General features: G+C 46.0%; 1 protein-coding gene across 3 annotated transcripts; it reads left to right on the top strand.

Moving 5' to 3' along the window:
• Window positions 1-3,749: 3,749 nt before the first annotated feature.
• Window positions 3,750-21,456, top strand: GP2 (glycoprotein 2). Of its 3 annotated transcripts, XM_004373305.1 has the most exons (12): window positions 3,750-3,903; window positions 4,931-4,944; window positions 5,217-5,340; window positions 8,146-8,154; window positions 9,762-9,872; window positions 11,439-11,650; window positions 12,147-12,295; window positions 14,022-14,267; window positions 15,162-15,324; window positions 16,541-16,619; window positions 18,190-18,234; window positions 21,398-21,456. In XM_004373305.1, exons 3-12 carry the CDS (start codon window positions 5,259-5,261, stop codon window positions 21,454-21,456), a joined length of 1,155 nt encoding a protein of 384 aa, XP_004373362.1. In that variant the 5' UTR covers window positions 3,750-3,903; window positions 4,931-4,944; window positions 5,217-5,258. The 3 variants fall into 3 exon arrangements, with proteins under 3 accessions (XP_004373362.1, XP_004373361.1, XP_004373360.1); XM_004373304.3 differs by lacking the exons at window positions 3,750-3,903; window positions 4,931-4,944; window positions 8,146-8,154 and adding an exon at window positions 8,256-8,696 and having other exon boundaries at window positions 5,244-5,340; XM_004373303.1 differs by lacking the exons at window positions 3,750-3,903; window positions 4,931-4,944; window positions 8,146-8,154 and having other exon boundaries at window positions 5,259-5,340.
• The last annotated feature ends 3,754 nt before the right edge of the window (window positions 21,457-25,210 follow it).

The raw sequence follows: 25,210 nt of genomic DNA, 5'->3' as shown, positions 1-25,210 counted from the left end.
GCACAGGAACACAGAGAAGGGGCACCATTCAGCCTGTGGCGTTAGAAAAGTCTACCTGGAGCAGGTGAACCTCCTTGGTAAGTAGGAAGAGACAGGCGGTAGAGTGCCCCAGGCAAGGGAATAGCATATGCAGAGGTTTGGAGGTGGGGAAGAGTTCAGAGAACCAAGAAACTGTAGGTGAGATAGGAGCTGTGAACAGGGTCAGAGCCCAGGGACCATAAAGCTCAGGAGGAGTGGGGATAATACTGAGAGATGCGTCTGGCTGCAGGGGAGATAACAGACTCAAAAGGGACATGAAAGAAAGTAGGGAGACACATTAGGCAGCTGTTAAAATCACCCTGGTAAGAGACAATAGTGGCTTGAATTAGGTCAGAGAAGTGGAGATGGAGAAGGAATGAGAGATTCAAGAAATATTTGAAAGGTCAAATGGCAAGTTCTGTTGATTATTGGAAATTAAGACTGAAGGCGAAAAGAAAGAACCTAGGAAGGAGGGAGTCAGATTTCCAACTTGGGTCACCACATGGATGGTACCACTGATTAAGATAGATGATACAATAAGGAGGAGGCGATTTAGGGGAATTGATGAGTTTAGATTTGGACCTGTTTGGTATGAGATGCCTCAAGCATCTCAGCTGAAGCAGAGAGGTTGAGCAGGCAATTGGGTAGATGGATCTGAAGTTGAGGGAGGTAGCAGGGCTGGAGACAGAGATTTGGAATTCACTAGCTTGCGGATGGTACTTGGAACCATGAGATAATTTGACATCTCCCAGGGAAATTCTATGGAGTGACAAGAACAATGGAGCCTATCAGCATTTTTATGACAGATGGAGGAAGGGAATCCCATAATGATAAAGCAAGAGAGTTCAAATATGTAGCAGAGGATCAAGAAAATAGTGTTACATGGGAGTCAAGGAAAAGCAGAGGACCAGAGGAAGCAGCAAACAAATGAGATGACAAGGGGACTGAAAAAATGTCTAAGAGATTTGTCTGTGAGGCAACCTTAACATGATTCTGGTTGGAATTAAGGGGTCAGAAGAAGGGTGGAGGAACTGACTTTGATAAGGAGGAAGACCGTTTCATCAGAGGTTGTGGGGGGAAGTGGAAGATGGAAGTGGATGTTTATCTTTCTAGAGGAAGGAGACACAAAGTTTAGTGAGGTCAAGGAGTGATGGCCTGAATTTTCTTGAAGTAGGATGCAAGTGACAAAGAAGAAAATCTCGTACTCTGTTAGGAGTGAAAGAAAAGGAGTTTTATTGAGGAGTAATACAGCTCTAGCTGGGCAGCGCTAAGTAAAAATACAAGGCACTCCACCATTCAAGTGAAGAGAGGGGTCTATATACATGGAGAACAAAGGAAAGGTAGGGGTTAATGATTGATAAGATCAGCTTCAGCTTGAAGTCCTTTGAAATGGAAAGGTTGGCCAGTTGGCTAGGAGGGAGTGAGTTACCACCTAGGTGAGTGGCACCAGCTGATTCAGTTGTACATGATTGCAGTCATGAACACATTTTTCCTGGGAATAAATTGTTTACATCTTGACACGTTCTTACAATTGCATCGAGAGTAGATAAGTAAATAAAAATTGACATAAGGCCGACTCCCAAAATGTGAAGATTATTCATATCCATGCTTTCCCGTTCATTCATTATTTCTGACACCAGCCAACCAGTGGCACTTTCTCTGTCTGACCTACACAGGGTTAAGTCAGACCTTACTATTAGAAGGACTCTGTCCTTCAGATTGACTGCCTGTTCAGCCATCTTCTGTCTCGCAGCCACCCAGAGCTGTGTCTTCACAAGTTAGAAGGACTCTTTCTTCTGAATACCAAATAGGCAGACACCAGGCCCTACTGGCTCTCACTGTCCCTGGTGGGATCAATAATAAGCTTGAACCACTCACAGAACTCAGGGAAACGGCTATACACACAACAAATTTAATATAACCAAAAAAGGATACACAAGAAGAGATGCACAGGTGAGGTAGGGGGTGGGGGTTTGGAGTGGAGCTTCTTGTCCCAGAGATGCCCCGTCCTCCCACATGCATCATCAAAAGGAACTTCCATGTTCAAAGTTTTTTATTGGCTTCATTGCATAGTCAAGTTTGACTGAATCATTGAACATGCATAATTGATTGCATTATGCCTCCTTCCCTTTCTAAGGTTAGTTGCCAGGTTTGATCTTTGGGTCCCACTTCTCTTCACATGTTTAAGTGTTGCCTGGCTCTTTAGAAGACGATAGCCCCTCTATTGATGGGGAATTCCAAGGGCTATCTTTCAGGAACCCAAGACAAAGCCAAGTTGAGTTCTTTGAACAAGAGTAGAGACGGTGGCTTCTAGCACTTTTTCTTCCCCCAGGTTGGGGTTTTGCTAGAAGATGTTACCAATGTCAGACCCCCACTTTCACACCCCCACCCCACCACCCTTGGCTCCTTAAAGAGTCCCAGGGTAACACAGAAGAGGCATGTTAATGGATTGAATGGTGTCCCCCAAAAATATGTACCAACTTGGCTAGGCCATGATTCCCTGTATTGTGTGGTTGTCCACCATTTTGTGATCTCATGTGATTATCCTATGTGTTGTAAATCCTAACCTCAATGATGTTAATGAGGCAGGATTAGAGGCAGTTATGTTAATGAGGTAGGACTCAATCTACAGGATTATGTTGTATCTTGAGTCAATCTCTTTTGAGATATAAAAGAGAGAATGGAGCAGAGAGGAGAGGGACCTCATACCACCAAGAAAGAAGAGCCGGGAGCTGAGTGTGTCCTTTGGACCTGGGGTCCCTGCGCTGAGAAACTCCTAGACCAGGGGAAGATTGATGACAAGGACCTTCCCCCAGAGTTGACAGAGAGAGAGAAAGCCTCCCCTGGAGCTGGTGCACTGAATTTGAACGTCTAGCCTCCTAGACTGTGAGAGAATAAATTTCTGTTTGTTAAAGCCATCCACTTGTGGTATTTCTGTTATCGGAGAACTGGATAACTAAGACAAGGCAGTAGCCATTTGTTTTGTCAAAGCTTTGGCTCTTTTACCAACCCCACAACATCTACCATGCCATAAAATTCAAGTCCAAGCCTGGATTTCAAAGTCTAGTGTTTTACAGCCTCCTCTCAGTTCCACACCTTCTAATCTCTAGGATAGCCAGCCTATCAAAGGGGATTGGAGAAGAGGCTATTCTGATGCTTATTTTGCCCTGAAGCCTTGTCTATCCTTTGCCACCTCATAATTCACCATCATTAAGTTGACCATTTTCAAGACTCCTCAACATTAAGTATCTAAAACTGGGTAGATTCTATGGGTCAAGTGCGGGAGACGCCCATTCCCCTTTCTTTATTTATTCCCTGGTTTTAACTAGTCCAAAGCTAAGTGGCCTCCAGACAGAGGCAGAAGATTCGAAGGTGATTAGCCAAGAGCACAAGGTACAGTTGAAAATCCCTTGTACAAAAAAGTCCCTGTTTGATTTTTCTCCACTTCCCTTTAAATATTAAGCTTCCTTTTGATTAATTAGTGTTTTGTTTTCGGTAGTAAATACAGTACCAGCTTCCTTGGTTTATTGTGAGGATTAAACATGAAGTGATGAGTGCAAAGCAGTCATCAACGCCCAGTATGGTCAACACTCAGGACATACTGCTGTTGTTCTTAGGGAAGTTTTGGATGAAAGTTAGACTGCTGGAAGGGTTTACATTGGAGTGGTGGTGGCAAAGGGTGCTTCTTTCACCATTCTTTGCAGTAAATTGCTTATCTCACAGTACTCAGCAAGCCTGGCATATGCCTCCTAGATTAACTTGAGTCATACCTCAGCACCAATCGTGGAGAGCCACATTGGTGGGAGATTGCAATAAAAGGACAGCCCACAGCAAGCTTGCTTTCCCATGGCTAGCCAGAGGAGGAGCGCCTCCCTCCTATGCTCTGTGATCTGACCCCAAGGTAAGTCCTGCTCCAAGTCTCAGCAGACTTTCTCCTGAGGGGCTTTCTTCCTTGACCCACTGGACTTGCTGGGCTTGTTTGTTTCTGGACATGTTTAGGACCCAGCAAGGAGTTTGGACCCTGGCCACTGTCAAGTGCTCCAGATATCACTCTATGTGCAGTTCAGCCCATCATTCTAGATGCCTGCTGGTGTGCCAGGCCTACAGGTGCCGTGTCTTACCCAGGAAGATAGGCATCTACTTGGGATCTCCTCTCCAAGAGGTACCAGTGCTGGGTGCCCTTCTGTCCCTGCTCTCTGATCACAGATTCATGATATCGCTTCCAGAAGCAGCTCTCTATCTTCAACTGAAATCTTCTGGAGGCTATAAGAAGTCATCCAAAGATTTGCCCATCCTGGGTAACAGGTTTCCAGAAGAAGAACTGTGATTTGAGCGTGGGTAATTCTCATTGCTCTTTGTGTTTCCATCCCCCCTTTATTTATTCACTCATCCCTCAACTTTATTGAGCACCACTTGTGTGCCTGGTACTGCGCTAAGTGCAAGAGACATGGGATTTGGTCTGACATGATCCTGCCCTCATGGAAATCTACACACGTAGAAGACTTCTCTGGAGGCTGTTGGATTATGTCAACTCTCATGGGATTATGACTTTGTTTCCAATTTATTCTGTGTCTGAGGCATAGATCCAAGAAAGGACAGCCACTACTTTTGTCTGTAGGTACTCACGGGCACCATAACCCTCCTCCATCTAATCTCCAGAGAGCTTCTACCTCACACCCAAGCAGGGACCATCCTGAGAAATTTAAAGGACATTCTGCAGTACTGGCCAGCTCCAAGCTTGCCTTTGGTTTTCTTTCTGTCAACTTCACCCCTTCGGCCAGTCTCCTACCTCCCACTTTCTTTCTCTAAGTCGGGCCTGCTTTAAAACAATACAATCATTCATGAAAGACATCAAAGGTTTTGTTTCTGAAAACATGGACCTTTGGCACGAAGCAAGCTATTTAACTTTTAGCACAGTACTTGCACGTCAGAGAGGCTCAGTAAATACTTATTGGATTAATGTTCTCTCTATCTTGGCTTCTTCATCTGTAAAATAGGGTGATAATAGTACTTTCCTTGTAGATAGGAATATCATGAATATGTTATCAGAGAGCCTGAAATGAGATGAGATGCATAAGGGGCTTAGTACAAGGCGTGTCATAGAGTAGGTGCTCCACTGATGTGAGTTCCCTTCTCGCCCTCACACCCAGAGGTCGTTGCCCTGGTCCTAACTGGTCTTTCCCTTCCCATAGCTGCAGAAAGAGTCTACACACTGCTGAGTGACCTGCACGCCTTAGCGTATGCCAAGGATGGAGGGCTCTGGACTCCTGTGGCTGACCTTGGCTTCCTGCCTTCTGACCTTGGTGTCTGCAGAGCAGCCAGGTGAGTGCTGTGCTCACCGGGGCATCTCAGACGCCCAGCAAGAGCTGTAGAGTGAATGCGGAGGTTCAGAGAAGAAAGTTCAGGGTCAGTGAGAGAAGGGGGCTGGTCTAAAGCTGAGACTCAGAGGCTAGAGGTCAGGAGAAATGTGGTGGTAGGAACTGGGATAAGTCATAATCCCTCAAAGAGTCAAGGGCCAAATCAGAAATCACCCTCAAAGGGCAGTGGGAGCCGATGATCTAACCTCTGCTCAGGTGTGGGAGAGGTTGGAGACCCCTGGTTGGAGAAGATTAATAAATGAATGATTATAGACGGCAAAGGACTGAGAACCGAAAGATTTGGTTGCATTCCTCTCTCGGCCACTCTGTCACTGTGTCCGCTTGTTTCGGCAAGTGCCTTCCCCTTCCTGGGTATCCATTTGCTTATCTGTAAAATGAAAGGACTAGATTGGATGATCTCTCTATGGCCTTTCCACAGATGTTCTAGGATTTGGGCATCTTAGATGCTTATACAAAGTATTCTCAGGCTTGACATCAGGGGAACGTTTCTGCCCATGTCACCTGTGTGTGTGGGTGGGGGGGGGGGGTTTGAGCTCATGTCACCTGTGGGGGGGCAGTGTTTGAGCTCAAGGCCTCTGGTGGGAAAGTACAGAGCCTGCAGGAAATCATCCAAGAACAACAGGTGTCGAGACACCTTTCCTTAACGTAAGCACAAACATGAGCGAGGCTTGAAAACCTCTCTCTTTGTTGTTGCGGTAAAATACACATAACATGAAACTTACCCTTTTAACCATTCTGAAGGGTACAATTCCATGACATTACATCCATTCATGATGCTGTGCAACCATCACTGCTATCTAGTTTTTACCCATCACTCCAAACAGAAACCCTGGACCCATGAAACAGTCACCCCCCTCCCACATGGACACATTGCCCTCTCCTCCCAGCCTCTGGCAACCACAAATACACTTTCTGTCTCTGTGGATTTGCCTATTCTTTGATACCACGTCTGTGGGCTTAAACCATCATTCAGGCACCCACACTCTTCAACAAATCAGAATTAGAAAAGAGAACTAGCTGGAATTCCATGACCCCAGCTCTTTGCTTGGCATTTAATACATATTATCTCATTTAATTCTCTAACAATCCTTTAAGACTGTATTTCCCCAAATGGGGCATACATAGCCCAAGATGACTCTAGGGGTGCATGGATAAGCTTAAAAAAAAAAAACAGTATCTATATAATTACTTTTGTGTGTAATAGAAAAAATATATATAACTAGTACATCATGTCTGTGGTTTCACAGATATTACTTTTTAGGACAAAACGTTATAAAAAAGAATCGTTGAAAGAAACATTGTAAGTAAGTAACAGGACAAGTACGCACGGATGTGGCAAACATCATGACCCAGGGCATGGGAATGGGTGAAGCTGGGAGCCCTGTGCTCGCAGGTGTTGTTTTGCAGATGAGTCTCAGGGGAGTCAAATCGTCTGCCAGCCCCAACACCTGTGGTCTTTCCCTTTCACATCTGTCTCTTTGTGCATTTAAAAGAGTGTATCACAATCCTTGAAACTGTTAAAAACCACAGAAGATTAGCAATCAGAAAATGGCTCTATTAGATCAATGGTTCACAGCTAGGGGTGATTTTGCTCCCCAGGGGAAGTTTGGCAACGCTAGGAGACATTTTTGGTTGCCACAACCTGGGATGGAGGGTGGTGCTACTGGCATCTAGTGGGTGGAGGCCAGCATTGCTCCTGAACATCCTACAATGCACAGGACAGCTTCCAACAAAGAGATTTATCCAGTCCAAAATGTCAATAGTGCCAAGGCTGAGAAATCCTGTACTAAATCTGTATCCACAGATATTGAAAAATGTCTACAATATATTAAATAAAGACCCAAGTGGGAAAGAGAAGCTGTATAGCACTGAATCCGTTTCTGATTTTGTTTTTTAAAATAGCCTGTATTTTAAACTTTGTGTAGCAGGAATCAGAAGACTATAGAACAAATTTATGGTTACTTGGCTTGGGATGGGATTATGACAACTTTCATTTCTACTTTATTTATTTTAATGATGCTTGTTTTTTTTTTTTCCCCAGTGAGCCTGTATTACCCTTATAATGGGAAATACAAGTACTGGATAAAAAGGCAGGTCAAGCCGGCTGCCATGTGTGGTGGAACAGGGAGCTGTGCACACTCCAGGGGGCGCCATTCACAAGCTCAATTGAATGATGCCCCCTGGGGTTGTGCAGAGAGGTGGCCTTGATGGCTTTAATGCTTATAAAATACTACCCAAAGCCCTCACGGATGATTCTGACCCCAAGGTGATGGACTTTGATGGTTAGTGCATGGACTGCGTGGCTGTTGACCTCATTAAGGTCTTTACCACCAGCAGCGGTTGCCATCCAGTCCGTTCCGACTCATGGTGACCTCATGTGTGCAGAGTAGAACCGTGCTCCATAGGGTTTTCATGACTGTGACCTTGGGGAAGCAGATTGCCAGGCTTTTCATCTGAGGTGCCTCTGGGTGGGATCGAACGCCCAGCCTTTCACTCAGTAGCCAGTAGCCAAGTGCTTAACAATCTGCACCACCTAGGGACTCCGTTTAGGGCCGTTGTTGTTGTTGTTGTTAGGTGCCATCAAGTCGGTTTCGCCTCATAGCCACTCTGTGTATAACAGAACAAACAATTGTCTGGTCCTGCGCCATCCTCATGATCGTTGTTATGCTTGAGCCCATTGTTGCAGCCACTGTGTCAATCCATCTTGTTGAGGGTCTTCCTCTTTTTCACTGACCCTATGCCACCAGAGTATCCAAGGGTCCTCAGCATTTCCAGAATAATGTCTGTGTGAGGGGGATAAAGGCCCAGTAGGCTTTGGGATTGTTCAGTTAACCCGAGTACAATCTGGCACTTTCCCAGGTACCAGAAACCTTACCAAAGCCAGTTCTTATGGGCTGGACGTGGAGTGTGGAGCCCCTGGCACCCCAGAGGCCGAAGTCTGTTTTGACCCCTGCCAGAATTACACCGTGTTGGATGAACCCTCCAGAAGCACAGAGAACACAGAAGATGTCCAGTCGTGTGATAAGAACCTGCAAGGCTGGTACCGCTTTGTGGGTGCAGGGGGAGTCCAGATACCGGAGACCTGTGTCCCGATGTTCCGGTGCCAGACGGCTGCTCCCATGTGGCTGAACGGGACCCACCCTTCCCTTGAGGAAGGCATTGTCACCCGCACTGCTTGTGCCCACTGGAGTGAAAATTGCTGCCTCTGGAATAAGGAGGTGTCAGTGAAGGCCTGTCCTGATGGGTATTACGTGTACAGGTTGGACGGCACGCCTGACTGTGACCTGAGATATTGCACAGGTAAGCAGCGGAGGCCTGGGGGCAGCTACAGGCCAGGACCACCCAGTGAAATGTCCAGGGGTCAGTAGGGTTTGAGTGGAACAGGTCAAGAGTTAAAAAAAAAAACAACAACACGCATGCCGTCTATTCGATTCTGACTGACAGCCACCGTATAAGACAGAGTAGAACTGCCCCATAGCGTTTCCACGGAGCCGCTGGTGGATTCAAACTGCCGGCCTTTGGGTTAGCAGCCTGAGTTCTTAACCACCACGCCACCGGCGCTCCAGGCTAAGAGTAGACGACACAAAACGCCTCAGCTCAGCTCTCCAGTTCCTGCTCAAGGTGATCATAGCCCAAGGGTTGTCAGGTCTTCCAACATTTCAAGTAAAGCCAGAAGCTCATGATTCAGGGGTGAAATTGATTTATAAACATTGTATGGCATGACATTAAGAACTCAAGCTCTTTTGGATACCTGTTCCATTTTGGGAAGTTTAATTTACTTCTCTGAGCCTCAGTTTTCTGATCTGAAAAATGGGTAATGGCAAAAGGAACAGCTATTACATAGTGCTTACAATGCCCCTGCTACTATTTGAAGAAGCACTTTAGACATACTAATTTAATCATCCCACCAACTTCATGAGATAGGGGCCCTAATTATCCCAGGTGAGTAATCTGGGGCACAGAGAGGTTAAGTAACTTCCCCAACATCACAGAGCTGGAATCTAGCAGAGCTGGGATTTGAACCCAGGCAATCTAGCCCCAGCATCCATGTGCTTAACCACTCTGCTACACTGTCTCATATAGTTATAGTGAGGATTGAATAAGCTAACCCATGGAAAGGGCTTAGAATAGTGCTGGGCACGTAGTCATCATTAAGATGGCAGCTCTGGGGTTCTCATTTACTCCACTGGATTCGGGGTCAGGAAGTCTGAGCTTGAGGCTTGGCCATTCCACTTACTATCACCCGACCTTGGGAAAGATTTCTGGGCCTCGGAGGAATGAGAAGGTTGGACTTAGTGACCTCGGGTCCTGCCCTGCCCTGCTTCCTGATCTTCTCTCTCCATGCCTCCTCCCTGATACAACCAGACCCCTCCACCGTGCAGGACAAGTGTGAAGAGTCCTGCCGCTCTGAGGAGGAGTGCCGCTTGCACGATGGTGTCTGGGGCTGTTTCTGCAGGCAGGACCTCAACAGCTCTGGTGAGCGATTCAGCAGGGTCTGGGCAGGGGAGTGGGGCTGTGGCTGCCTTCCTGGGTGGGCAGGGCCTGGGGGTGAGGCAGGAGGGAGGGAGCTTCAGAGGGTCAGGACAAGGTATGGACCAGAGAAGGAGACATGGAACTAAGGTCAAGGGAATTTGGTTCTCTATTCCAGATGATATGAAGCCAGTGGGTTTGCAAGGATGAGAGGGCAGGGATGGAAAAAGAGCCAGGCCTGCAGCTGAAACCAAGGCTGTGGAAAAGGGCGCTGGCATGGGTGGGCTTGACCCATGAGGGACAGTCAAAGGGACTGGGGACAAGAACTCTGCCAGTGTGGGAGATAAGTTCAAATGTCTGCAGAACCTTCATGTCAGGGACATGGACAGTCTCCTGTCCAGTCCTGGGTTTGCCATGTAGTAGCTTACTGGGTGGATGAGTCCTCAGAGGGTCGGATTCAGAGGTTGGGCTTTGAGGAAACCCACCTGTAACTGGCATCCTTGGCAGTTCTTCTTGGCTGAAATAGCTGTTCCATGGGTCCCTATTGTTTTCCAGACACAATCCCTTTATGATCTGGCTTTTCTTTCTTCTCTATGTCCCACAGCTCGGTCCCTCCCACTCTAAGTTCCTGTACCTCTGAACTCTGCGCTCTCTGACCTTCTACAAACACACCATCCTCTCACCAACACCTCCATGCCTTTGCCTCCGCAGTTCCCTGAGCCTGGAATGTCTTCACTTCCTCTATTCATCTTTAAAACTCCTACCCACTACCAAGATCCAACCCTTAGGAATCTTTCTCTGACTTAGCCAACAGACTTATATGTACCTTCTGGGTCATGCTCTCCCAACCCCCACCCCACACACCTGGAACATACTTCTATTAGTACTTTCATCATATTGAATTGTAATAAGCTGTTAGTAGGTTAGTTTTTACACAAGGCCAAGGAATCTCGATGGGCACGGTGCATACTTTATTTTTGTGTTGAATGAGCCTAGCACGTGGAGGAGGTGGTTAGTAAGTGTATGTTGAATCAATGCATCCATGAATTAATTAAATGTATTTCTATTTGTTTACTGTCTTCCCCTATCAGAATATAAGTTTCATATGGGTTGAGATTTTGTTGGTTTTGATAAGCGCTGTATCCCCAGTGCCTAGAACAGAGCCTGGAAGATAGTACATCTTCAAGCAATATTTGTTGAATAAATGTTTGAATGAATGAATGAATAGGATGGCTCTGAACCTGGTCAGCTGAGCTGGCTTCACAAAGATAGGAAGTAGGAGCAATATGTAGCTAACTTTGAGTCTAGTCTGCAATGCAGACTAGAAAAATCCCAGTCCCCAAGAGGGACCAGGCACAAAAACCCTAGCCAAGTCTGCACATACAGTATGCTTGGAAATCTTGGACCAGAGGCTTCTTTGCCAACCTCACCTAGCCACCAGCCCACGTGTGAATGCTATCTGGGTCCCTTCCAGCTTACCCATCTCCTTGTGGGCACAGTGGCTTTACCAAAGGTCCGAGAATGTAGGGTCTTTCCACTGTCCACGCCCCTTACCCCCTCTCGGCTTTCCAGATGTCCACAGTCTACAGCCTCAGCTGGACTGCGGGGCCAAAGAGATCAAAGTGTCACTGGGCAAGTGTCAACTGCAAGGCCTGGGCTTTGGGGAAGAGGTCATTGCCTACCTGCGGGACCGGAACTGCAGCAGCATCCTGCAGTGGGAGGAGAGGAACTGGCTGTCTGTGACCAGCCCTGCCCAGGCTGGTGCCTGCGGGAACATCCTGGAGGTGAGCGGTGTTCAAAGCATTGCTGGCAGAACGGTGAGAGGGGGGCTGCTGGGCTCTCCCATGCAGGAACTATAAGACTTGGGTAAATCACTTAGCCTTTTAGTCCTTTAGGATTATCTAAGATTAAACATGGTGGTCCATGTAAAGAGCTTAGGACAGGTATGACACTTGAGCTCAATGACTGTAATCTAAGATTATGATTATTTTAATTAGAGATGATTTGGGAGGGGTCAACAGAGGAGCAAGTACAGTGGTTCCTGACTCTTCCCCAGGGTCGGTAATTTATTGTTCTAGCTTTTGACCTGGGTCCTCACTCCCTTCCCCATAAAAAGTCAATGCCATTGGGTAGGGAGTCCCATTGACCTCCTTGAGATCAACAGGCAGTGTGGCAGAATGGTTGAGAGCACTGGTTCTGGAGCCAGAAACATCTGAGCCTGAGCTTCATCAACGCACACACTTACGTGAACATGTATGTGGTTTTATTTTTCTGCCAAAGAGAAATCAAACCCATGCCATCTATAGTAACACGTTCTACTTGGTCAACAATTTCATCATCAGAGACACCATCCTCAACATCAACTTTCAGTGTGCCTACCCACTGGACATGAAAGTCAGCCTCCAGACTGCCCTGCAGCCCATCGTAAGGTACAGCATTGACCCTTGCCCTTTGGCTGTAACTGTGACATTGACCACACCCACTTCAAGCACAGTATGGGATACCGTTGGAACACTCCCAGCCTCCTTTCATTCATTCAATCAACCATTCCACAAGTATTTGTTAATCGTATATTAAGGATGTTCAGTATGAACAAAGCAGACATAGAATAATACGTGGACGTTAAAGATTATTATTATGAAGCAGTGCAGCAATATGAAACAGTGTTTGTTAAGTGGGCTACGGGACAAAAACACAGGACAAGTACATTCATCTTGGGGATGAAGGCATTAAACAACTAATTATGCCAATAATCATTTACAGGTGAAATGAATGCTATGCGGGAGAAACATGGGGTGCTTTGGGAGCAGGGAGCAAGATTTCCTGACCTAAACTTGCGGTTGGGGGTGGTGGGGGTGAGAAGGCTTCCCTGCAGGTGTGGAATTTAAGCCGAGGCCAGAATACCCTGCATCTTGCTTTTAAGAAAATTATTTGATTGGATAAATAGCACCCCACCCACACCAGAAACAGGACCAAATGACAGTTTGGAGGCGAGTACATGTGGGCAAGGATTTTTGTCTGTTTTGTTCACTGCTGTATCTCCAGTGCTTGGAGCTGAACGAATTCCTTCTAATTCTTAGACTTTCCAGGGGACTTTCTGGGATGTCAGAAGTTGAGAAATCCAGGGTGCCCTTCCCATTTCCTCATTGCCTCCTGGATTCAGGGAGTGGCAGGATCAGAAGGATCTTTAGAAATTTTCCAGTTCTGTGGTTTTCAGACTGTATTGTGTTGGGGCTCAAAGTTCATAAAAAGTAAAAATTAAAGCCACCGACCTTGTTAAAAGGAGCCCCCGGGTGGCGTAAATGGTTAAGCGCTTGGCTACTAACCGAGAGGTTGGCGATTCGAATCCATCCAGAGACGCTTCAGAAGAAAGGCCTGGAGATCTACTTCTGAAGACTCACAGCTATTGAAAACTCTATGGAGCAAAGTTCTACTCTGAAATGCCTGGGGTTGCCATGAGTCATAATAGACTCAAGGGCAACTAGTCTGGTTTCTTTTAATCTTGTTAAAATTGGTGTTTCACTGAAGATTATGGAGGTGGAGAGATCTGCTGCTAAAAATAAATTGTGCATCCACAAAACTAGTTCTCAGCTCCATTCTACAGAGAAGACGACAAGGTCTGTACTTCAAGTTACTCTTTGAATGACAGAGATAGGTTTGACCTGTGCTGCCGGGAGGATTGACAGAAATCATGGAGACAGACTCTATGTTCGTCAAGTTTCCCTGAACCCCAAAACCAAACCCGTTGCCGTTGAGTCAATTCTGACTCAAGTTTGTGCCTCCAGAACAACCTGTTGCCATCAAGTCGATTCTGACGACCCTACAGGATGGAGTAGAACTGCCCCATAGCGTTTCCTAGGCTGTAATCTTTATAAAAGCAGATTGCTACACCTTTCTCCCGAGGAGTGGCTGATGGGCTCAAACCATTGACCTTTCGGTTAGCAGCTGAGCCCTTAACCACCGTGCCACCGGGGCTCCTTAGTCTGGTGCCTAGAAGCTAGCAGATACTCAGTTTAAATGAATGACCGAATAGTTCATTTACAGATCAAAGATATTCCTTTCCTCCATGAACTTCTACACATGAGGGGCTTGATTTATTTTGCTCCCTCAGGTTAAGACCTAATATTTCCACTCTTGTGGTTTTCCTTTTCTCAGTTCCCTGAACATCAGTGTGGATGGGGAAGGAGAGTTCATTGTTAGGATGGCCCTTTTCCAAGACCAGAACTACACGTCCCCTTACGAAGGGACCACAGCTGTGCTGTCTGTTGAATCCATACTCTATGTGGGCGCCATCTTGGATACCGGGGACACCTCCCGGTTTAACCTGTTGTTGAAGAACTGCTATGCCACACCCACTAAAGACAAGGATGACCCTGTGAAATATTTCATCATCAGAAACAGGTACTGGGTAACTTTGGGGTCATATTTTTGCCTTAATTACGTTTAGGAGGAAATGTTCACTTTATCCATGTCTGGCAGTTGTGTAGATTAGTTTATCTCTTCTGGAAAATTAATTTGGTGTTACATATCATGACCACATCCCTTGACCCAGGAGTATCACTCCTGAGATTTTATTCTGAAGCATTAATATAAAAGAGGTAGGCAAGGGAAAGAAATGCCAATTATTTTTCATTTTGGTATCTTTTATGCCTTTGGCAATAGGTTCATGTCTGAAAATAGGGGATTAATTAAGTAATGATGGAATATTATGTAGATATTAGCACCTATCAACATAGAAACAATACGGAAAATGTTGTGGAACACAATATTATTAAAAATATAATTAATTGACAAAACCAAAGAAAATGCATATTTATAGATTATTATTCAAAACATACTAATAATACTAATATCTATCACTGAGCTTAACTATGTACAAGCACTGTACTGAGAAATATACATGGATTATTTCATTAAATGCTCACATCAATGCTGTGAGGTGGATGTTACTGTCTCTACTTTACAGATAAGAAAATTGAGGCTCAGCAAGGTCGAGTAATTTGCTCATTATCACTTAGCTAGAAGGTGGCCAGGGCTGGAATTTGAAGCCAGTTTGTCTCCCTCCAGAGACTGTGCCCCTAATAACTTAAACCGTGTGAGTTTATAGGTAATATCTTGGAGTAAACATAGAGACATAGAAAAAGGCCATGTCGTCATGATGGAGGGAACCTGGGTGGCTCTTTAATTCTCTCTGATGCTGTTTTTATACTGCATAGAGATTAAAGGTACAGCTGAGGGCCTCAGGTCCCTCAAGCTGTTCTAGAAGTTAGATTCTTGCCCCTGTCATCCTCCCAGCTGCCCAAATCTACAGGATTCCACTATCCATGTGGAGGAGAATGGGGTGTCCCCGGAAAGCCGGTTCTCCGTTCAGATGTTCATGTTTGCAGGCAATTATGACCTAGTTTTCCTTCACTGTGAGGTTCATCTCTGCGATTTCCTTAATGAGCAATGCCAGCCGGTGAGTGTCTCTTTGGACTGGACTGTTCAAAGCCTGGCATGGGGCCTGGCACTTGGTGGGCTATCCATAAGTATTTATTGGAATTACGGATGGGTAGGTGGGTGGATTGATGAATAGATGGAAGGAGGGAAAGAAGGAAAGAAGGAAGGAGGGAGAGAAAGAAGGAAGGATGGAAAGAAGGAAGGAAGGAAGAGAGAAAGGAATGAAAGAAGAAAGGATGGATGGAAGGAAGGAAGGCAGGAGAGATGAAAGATGGATGGGTAGATAGATTGATGGGAGGTAGAGAGAGAGAGAGGAAGCAAGGATAGATGGATGGACGTTAGGCCTCCTAAAAGCCCATGTGTAAGCCATTCTTGTGTCCTCAGGAGGCAGATCAGATGTAGGAGCCTCTTCATTAGGTTTCCTTGTCACAGACATATTTTAAATGATTATAATAATAGACCTTTTGTGTGTCAAGAGCTGTGCTAAAACTTTTACATGTCATATGTAATTTAATTCTCACTACAATCTTTTAAGTAGTTTCTTTTATCAACCCCATTGTACAGACGGGAGCCCTGGTGGCACTGTGGTTAAGAGCTCGGCTGCTAACCAAAAGGTCGGCAGTGTGAACCCGCCAGCCGCTCCTTGGAAACCCTATGGGGCGGTTCTACTTTGTCCTGTAGGGTCACTGTGAGTCAGAATCAACTCAATGGCAATGGGTTTGGTTTTTTTTTTTTTTTTTTAATTGTACAGATGAAATTGAGGTCACAGAGTTAGAAAGTAGCAGAGCTGAGATATGTCCCCAGGCAGCCTGACCCCAGTGCCCCTGCTTTTAACCCCTATTTGGCACTGACTCCTAATAGTTGGCATTTGTTGAATGCTTACTAGGTGTCTGTGCACTGTGCTAAGTGTGTTGCTAACATACCTCATTTTAATCATCAAGGCAGGGAGGTACTATAATTACCCTCATTTAATAGACAAGGAAACTGAGGCTCAGAGAGAAGAACTCATTTGCCTAAAATTATACAGATAAAAGATAGTAGAAATAAGATTCAAAGCTGGGTTTGTTTGGCATGAAGTTTGGAATTCTCTAGATTAAGATAACCACGGCATCAGAGTTAGGGCTGTTTGGTGTGTGGGGCCCAGTTCTTAGGCTAGAGTTGCTCACCTCAAGGGCAGTCTGGAGAGCGACTGTGCATTTAGGTTTTGATATAATGGGAGCTTTCCACCCCCACAGTCATGCTCGAGACGCCTCAATGATGTAGTGGCCATTGACCCAGCCCGTGTTCTAGATTTGGGACCCATCACTCGGAAAGGTAAGTGGACCGAGTCCTGGCGACAAGGGTCGGCTGGCCAAGTACTGACAGTTAACCTACAGGTGCCCAGGGTCACCAGCCCACCTGCCCAGGGCCTTTCTGCCTCCTCAGTACAGCCTCTGGGGGATCTATCTTCCCATGAGATGCATTTATGGTGGCCTTCCTGTGTGCCAGAGACCACACTGAGCACTCTGCATCCATTGGTTCTCTTACTCCTCCTAAGAGAGGCATAGCTGTGTCCATTTTACAGGTGAGAAACTGAGGCTCAGAGAGATTACATGACTCACCCAAGATCAGCCAGCTCGCGAGTGGCTGGAGTTAGGCTTGAACCCAGCTCTGTCTGATTCCAAAGCTCATGGTTTTTCCTTCTCCCACCCTCTCCCAAGTCTCCATTAACTCAACCCCTTTTCGGTGACATCCGAGTCCTAACTCCCACTTAAATGCAACGTTGCTTTTTGATGAAAGGCTGTGTTTTTCAAAATCCAGTTAGAGTATTCTGGATCATCGCGTACAAAATTTTTCAAACTTGTTCTCAAATTTTCATCCATCCCACCCGTGAGTTAGGAGTACTGTCACGGTTTTTATGGAGGAGTCCAGAAATCCAAAAGAATGAAAGCATTTTTTTGTGTGTGTGTCTGGCACCATACCAAACACCATTATATGTACAGGTAGTCCCCGGATTATGAACAAGTTCTGTTCCTAAATCTGTCTTTAAATCGAATTTGTCCATAAGTTGGAACAGTTAGGTACGGTTTGTATCTAATGTCAGTTAGTCAAATGTTTGTTGTAGTATACAGCATATAGTGTACCTTTCCATGCATACAAACATTAAAGAAACACTTTCAGATACACTAAAACATCTTTAACTGAATAATACAGTAATAATAATAATGTTTTGATGCACATTGCCAAGTAGGGCCCATTTGTTATCATGAACTATTTTATGTACCTCGAAGTTTTCATATCATAAGCTTGACGGGGGTTGGTTTGTAACTATGAGTTGTAGGTAAGTCAGATGTTCGTAATCCGGTGACTGCCTGTGTATCACAGCATATCACATTTATATGCTCACGCAGCTGTAGGAGCTAAGAACTATTACCGCTCCCATTTTCCAGATGAGTGAACTGAGGCTCAAGTCGCCTGCCTCTTGAAGAAGGCTCTACCCTTGCCCCTTCACTGAGACCTCAACCTGAAGCCTCGTGTAGTGTCACAGGGTAGCGGGAGGGTAGGAAACTTCCCCTTTGGAACAGACAGACTGGGGTTCAAGTTCCAGCTCTGCTCCTTACTGGCAGTGTCAGCTTGGCAAATCACTTAACGTTGCTGAGCCTCAGTGGTCTCATCTATCCAATGGGGGTGAGAATACTTCCCTTGCAAATTTGTTAGGAGGATTAAGTTTCAAACACATGAAACATGTTTAGAAAGGTGCCTGTCAAATGAACGGATGCCTCTGAAATGTTAATTGTCAGTGGTTGCGATGACCAGATTTAGGAGAACTTGGAGCAGCTACAGTGATGGGCCACAGTGATTGGAGAGTGGCCAAGGAACCCTCACCTTTTGCTTGTGTTCACAGGTGCCCAGTTGCCTGGTGTCATGAGTGGAGCCCCCAGCACCAAAGGTACACCATTGTCTCCTGCCAATCCCATACCCCTCCCAGCTCCCTCTCCCGACTCTTTCAATTCAGTGCACATCTATTCAGCTCCTTCTGTGTGCCAGGCCCCATGTCAGAGACTGTGGACGCTGGAAGTAATCAGACCTAAGACTTTGGGTCTTGAGATGCTTACAGCCTAAAAGAGGAGGCAGTTATTTAACAGCAAGTATTTACTGAGTGCCTAGTGTATGCCCGCATTGTTCTAGACACTGAGAATATAATGGTGAACAAGACAGACCAGGCACCTGTCCTCATGGAGCTTGTCTTGCAGTGTGGGAAACAGACAATGAAAAGTAAACAAGGTAACTTAGATAGTGATAAGTGTGCTGAAGAAATAAAAGAGGGTGATGTAACGGAAAGTTACTGGCATAGGTAATAGTGCTTTAAATAAGACAGAAGTTTATTCCTCCCTCGAGTAAATGAAGTCCAAAGGCAAACAATCCAGGATAATATGGTGGCACTCAAAGTCATCAAGGATCCAGGCTGCTTCCAGCTCACCTCTCCACCCATATTAAGGTGTGGCTTTCATCCTCATGGTTCAAGATGGCAGCTGGACTTCCAGCCTTCACATCTAGGCAACAGGGTGAAGGAAACCTGAAAGAAGTGGATGTTATGTTAAGGAACATTCCTGGAAGCAAGCACCTCATACCTCTATGCACATCTCATTGGCCAGTGTTTAGTCACATGGCCACACTGGCTGCAGAGGAAGCTGGGAAATGTAAGCTTTATTCTGGGTGGCCATGTGCCCAACCGATGTGTGATGTTTCTATTACCAAGGAAGGAAGGAAGAATGGTGCATGGATAATTCATCATCAGAATGGATAAGAGGTCAGAGAAACTTTCAGAGGAGGTGATATCTGAACCAAATGATAAAAAGGATTCACATGTACGCATACTTGTGGGACAAGCCTTACAGGTAGAGGGAACAAGAATTGCAAAATTAAGAAAGACGCATAAGCAAATTAAGGATAAGCAAATAGATGATGCAGAAGGAGCGCAGAGAAGAGTAATCAACCAAGGTTAGAAAAAATTTTCAGCAGGTGGTAACTCTGAATGGGGTTTTGATGGATGAAGTGGAGTTCAACAGGCTGACAAATCCAGGAAATGTATTTTGGATAAAATGGAAAGCATATGCTAGTAAGGTCTTGCTACCTCCCAAAATGACCTCTGTTGGTGAACCTAAACATGAAAAAGTTCTTCCCATCCTCCAGCTTCCAACTAGATAGGAGAATAAAAATTTCCAGATAAGTCCAAGATGGCTTCTCCATGCTTAGTGCCAATATTGCAATATGCTGATAAAAGTTGGAGAGAATGGTTAGAGCCCAGACAGTAAGTAGCTTGAGGGCAGGGACCTCAAGATCATTTCTGCCAGTCCTTGAGATTAACACAGTGCCTGGTACAGGATGGCTTCCCAATAGTGTTTGCCAAATTGACTTATTTCTAGGGTGGGTGGTAGATTGTGGAATCTTCTGGAAGGAGGAAGGAGCCCTGGTAGGTTGGTAGCTGGGTGCTTAACCATGGCGCCACTAGGGCTGCTTACTGGTGATATAATGAATTGCAAAACAGATATGATCCCAGCCCTCCCAGACCTTTGAGTCAAATTTTCAAAACCAATATACCAACACTTATGTGATGTTTGGAAACCCTGGTGGCATAGTGATTAAGACTTTGTCTGCTAACCAAAAGGTTGGCAGTTCGAATACACCAGGCGCTGCTTGGAAACCCTATGAGGGCAGTTCTACTCTGTCTTATTGGGTTGTTATGAGTCAGAATCAACTCAACAGCAACAGGTTTGGGTTTTGTTTTGTTTTGTTTTTTATGTGATGTTTGAGGCAGTGGTGGTTAAGTGGTAGAATTCTTGCCTTCTAGGCAGGAGACTTGAATTTGAATCCCGGACAACGCACCTCATGCACAGCCACCACCCATCCGTTAGTGGGGGTTTGAGTTTTGCTGCGGTGCTGAACAGGTTTCAGCAGAGCTTGCAGACTAAGATGGACTAGGAAGAAAGGCCTAGTGATCTACTTTCGAAAATCAGCCAATGAAAACACTATGGATCACAAAGGTTAGAGCCTATTGTGCATGGGGTCACCGTGAGTCGGGGACCAACTGGACGGCAGCTAACAACAATCAAACCACATACAGTGTTTACCAGGTGTCACCCACTGCTCTAAAGGATTGTTTGAATTCATTAATTTAAGCCTTACAAAAATCTAGTGAGGTGATAAACCAAAACCAAACCCGTTGCTGTCGAGTTGATTCCAATGCCTAGCAACCCTATAGGACAGAGTAGAACTGCCCCATACGGTTTCCAAGGAGCACCTAGTGGATCTGAACTGCTGACCTTTTGGTTAGCAGCCGTAGCTCTCAAACACTATGCCACCAGGGTTTCCAGGTGAGGTGATAGGTGCTACTAATATTTCTATTTTTTCGTATGGGGGAAACTCAGTCACAGAGAGGTTCAATAACTTGCCTGAGGCTGCACAGCTAGTTGAAGAGCTGGGATTCTAATCTCAGAAGTCTGGCTTCAGAGTCAATGCTTCTTAACCTCTGTGCTATTCTGCCTGTTGAACATGAGTCAGGATAAGTAATGCTAGGTGTTGTAACAAACAATCCCCAATTCTCCATGGTTTTACACAATAAAGGCTTATTTTTCACTAAATCATTGGAGAGTGGGTAGAGTTCTGCTCCATACTGTCATTAGGAACTCAGGTTCCCACTACCTTTTGGTAACTCAGAGTCCTAGGTTGCATACTCTGCCTCTGTTCTCTAGACGGTGGATGAGAGAGCGTGGAGGGTCATGGAGGAGGTTTTCAGAACCAGGCCTAGAAATGACTTCCACTCATGATCCATTGGCCAGAAATCAGTTACATGGCCCCACCTACCTGCACAAGAAGGCTGGGAAAAATTGCCTCCCAGAGTTCCCAGAAGAAAACAAAAAAGCATTTGGTAATTAGATAGCTTTGCCTCTTCCGTATGACCTGTTCACTGCCTCCCAGGATCTCTGACCCAGACCAGGCACCCTGAATACTCTACCCTTCCCAGCCTGTGCAGCCAAAGAAAGGGAGGCCAGCTCGCTTTGGCTGCTGAGTTTCAAAGCCCCACACTTGACATCATCTCTCTTGCATTTCAGGCTTCCTGCTGGCCTGGCCCATGCTCCTCCTGCCGGTCCTACTGGCTTGGCTGTTCTGAAAGCTGGACATCTGGCCTTGAAGCTCCTGACCTTCCTTCTGACAATGGCTTCAAATCACGTAGATAGTCTTGGTATTAACAGACTCAAGGCCAGGCTAGGTTTGGGGAAAGGGATAAGCTTTCCCCCTCTACCCTCTCAGTGCCTGTAGATTTCCTCTTTGTTTATGGTGGGAGTCCTGTTGGCTTGACCCGGGCTGATGTTCTCATTCATTGGTTGGACCGTGAAAGCACACTTGCCTGGTGCCTCAGTGTAGCCCTGGCCTGTACCACACGTGTCGCACGTGTCTGTAACCCCAGGGGAGAGGTGTGGGGGTGGCTGGTTGGTTGGGGAATGAGGCACGTCCTAGGATACCTTCCTGAGCATCTCCTGCTCTAACTGTTGATGAATTGAACAGACTGATCCTTGCTTGCACACTGCCTCCTCTGATGTATTTCCATCATGGTCTCAACAATCGCCACGTCACTGTGTCATAAAGGTGTGGAGACTCTGCTCCAGGGAACCCTGGTCCCCACTGCTCTCCTGCCCCCCACCCTACCTCAGCCATGCTTTAACTTGCCTAAACCAAAAAAACCAAACCTACTGCCACCTAATAGACTCTGACTCATGATGACCCCATGTATTACAGAGTAGAACTGTGCCCCGTAGGGTTTTCTTGGCTGTAATCTTACAGAAGCAGGTTGCCAGGCCTTTCTTCCATGGTGCTACTGGGTGGGTTTGACCCACCAACCTTTAGGTTAATAGTTGAGCGCAAACTATTTGCACCACCCGGGGACCTCCTTGACTTGCTTGAACTATAAAAAACTATCCTTGGTATCTGGACCCTGCTTGCTTTTGGGACAGGGACGCTGTCACGACAGCGTACGCTTCTAGTTGTGAATAGTGGCTGCGCTTGTTCCAAAAGGTTAAGCAAGGATTCCCAGCAGAAAATGATGCATCGATCCTGCAATGAGCCTGGGAGATGGGTGAAGCCCCTCTCTGGAAACTTCTACCAAGTCTTCACAAAGCACCACACAGACACCATAAAGAAATAATGCTTCCCCTTCCCACAGCTACACATTAGGCCTTTCCAAGCTGCCCTCAGAGAAAATGGCGGGGAGTCAGGGCCAGACCACTGAGTGCTGGGAGGAGACCTTCCAAAGTGGCTGCTGTTCAGAGACACCGTGGTTGCAAGAAACAGAAACCCACTCCAAGTAACACAGGCAAGCAAAATACCAATCCATTCCATTGAGTTGTTTCCAACTCATGGTGACCCCATGTGTGTAGAGTAGCCCTGCACTCCATAGGGTTTTCCAACCCACCAGCCACTCCGCGGGAGAAAGCTGTGGCACTCTGCTTCCATAAAGATTACAATCTTGGAAACCCTAGCGGGCAGTTCTCCTCTGTCCTGTAGGGTCATTATGAGTTGGAATTGACTCAATGGCCATGGGTGTTGTTTTTATGTTTGTACGTATGTATGTATCTACCCACCTACCTACCTATCATCTATCTATCTAGTTATGGTTTTTTATTGTCTACAAATGGGCATGCTATCCGAGTAACAATTTCTGAATGTCAAGTCTACTTCATTCATCTGGTCAACACAAATGTACTGAGTAACTGCTATGTTCCAGGCCCAGGAGCCTGGGTATAGTAATAAACGAGAACAGTCCCTGACCTGAAATGGTTCACAATCTTGGAGGAACCCAAACACAGAGACACTCACGTGCAGATCACCTCAAACACACACCCACTGATGCTCAGACTCTGGAGACACAGATACTCTAACAAACACACACATCGGCCTCATGTGCCCAAAGGTGTGCTTCCACATGCAGAGATTCTGCCCTGTACCCTAGAGCACAGCCACTTACGTAGTGATTGCCGTGAAGAACTTAGTAACAATCAACATTTTTGAGCATGACCTATGCAGCAAGGATTATTCTAAGTGCATTATGGGCATTGTACCATTTCACACTCACATTAGACCTTAAAGATATGAACTATTATCATCCGCAGTTTAGAGTTGAGTGAACCAAGGCTTAAAGAAGATAACTGCTCACCCAAGGGCCTATATCTCTTACATCCTAGATTCAGGGCTTAAAGCCAGGCAGCATGCCTAACTAGGCACTGTATTCTTCTCTCCTTTATACACAACACTAACACTCAACACACACACACACACACACACACACACACACACAGTGACACTCATATATACACACGTGTCACCATACAGTGGAAGCCTGAATGATGCAGTTGTGTGCTTAGCTACTAACCAAAAGGATGGCAGTTTGAGTCCACCCAGAGGTGCCTCAGAAGAAAGGCCTGGTGATCTGCTTTCAAAAGATCACAGCCATTGAAAACCCTCCGGAGTGTAGTTCTACTCTGGCACACACGGGGTCACCATGGGTTAGAATCAACTCAGCAATGGTCTGGTTTTGTACCACCATACATGTATGCACCAACTTGCATACCGGTACCTGGGAACGAATACATACTCACTGACACTCAGAGGTGGACGTGCACATTTTTCCACACAGTGGCTCTCTCTCCCACACCCACACCCACATACACATTGACATTCACAGACCTACAGTGATACTATCGTATGCACATGGATTTAAGCATGGGCATTAGATGCAAACCTACACTCAGACCCTCATATATACTTTAACATAGAAAAAACACAGGAATGCTCACATCCTACACACACACGTACATAAACACACGCACGCACACACATACATAAACATACACAGGCACACACATATGTACATAAACATACACATGCACACACATAAACATGCGCATGTACACACATATGTACATACACACATGTACACACATATGTACACATAGACATGTACACACGTACATTAACACGCACATGTACACACGTACATAAACACGCACATGTACACATACACATAAACACACACATGTACACACACATGTACACAAACATACACATGTACACACGTACATAAACACACACCTGTACACACGTACATAAACATACACACGTACACATGTACATAAACATGCACATGTACATAAACATACACGTGCACACACATAAATACACACATGTACACACATAAGTACACAAACATACACATACACGTACATAAACACGCACATGTACATAAACATACACGTGCACACACATATGTACATAAGCATGCACATGTGCACACATAAGACACAGGACGGATTCAATGTCCCACGATCAGGTCCTGTGTACTCCCTTCCCCATTAGCTGTCCTCTTCCCCATCTCCCAGTCATGCCCAGCTGGGCACTGGGGCAAGAAGAAGTCCAGCCCAGGGTTGGGGGGAAGGACAGTGCAAATGGACTCTAGACCCAGTATCAGGGAATTCTGGTGAAGAAGGATGAGGGAGATAATGACTCATGCTCAGGAAGACTGGCCTCCAGTTGTGAGGGATGCAGGGAGGTGTGGGGGGGGGCAGTCCTGCCCGCTAGGAGTTCAAGGTCTACCTGGGAAAAACAGGCCCTGCACATTTCAGACAGCAAAGCTAGGCAGTGTACGACTAAGGCAGACATTGCTGCAGGATTCGGGGAGGGAAGGCACCACCACCTGGGAGAAGAGGAAAAGGTTTCGTCCCCGTGAGTTTAGTCTCTTCACTTCACAGGTGGAAACTGAGGTCCAGCAAAGAGAAGTGACATGTCCATGCTTACTCTCTGGTACTGAAATGCCTCTCTGGTGCTGAGGAGGGGGTGGCTCAGAACCCAGAGATGACTCCCCCCACTGACTC

This window comes from Trichechus manatus, unplaced genomic scaffold (genome assembly GCF_000243295.1).
Source record: "Trichechus manatus latirostris isolate Lorelei unplaced genomic scaffold, TriManLat1.0 scaffold00024, whole genome shotgun sequence".
Lineage (NCBI taxonomy): Eukaryota > Metazoa > Chordata > Mammalia > Sirenia > Trichechidae > Trichechus > Trichechus manatus.
This window is presented reverse-complemented; position numbering and strand designations above follow the sequence as displayed.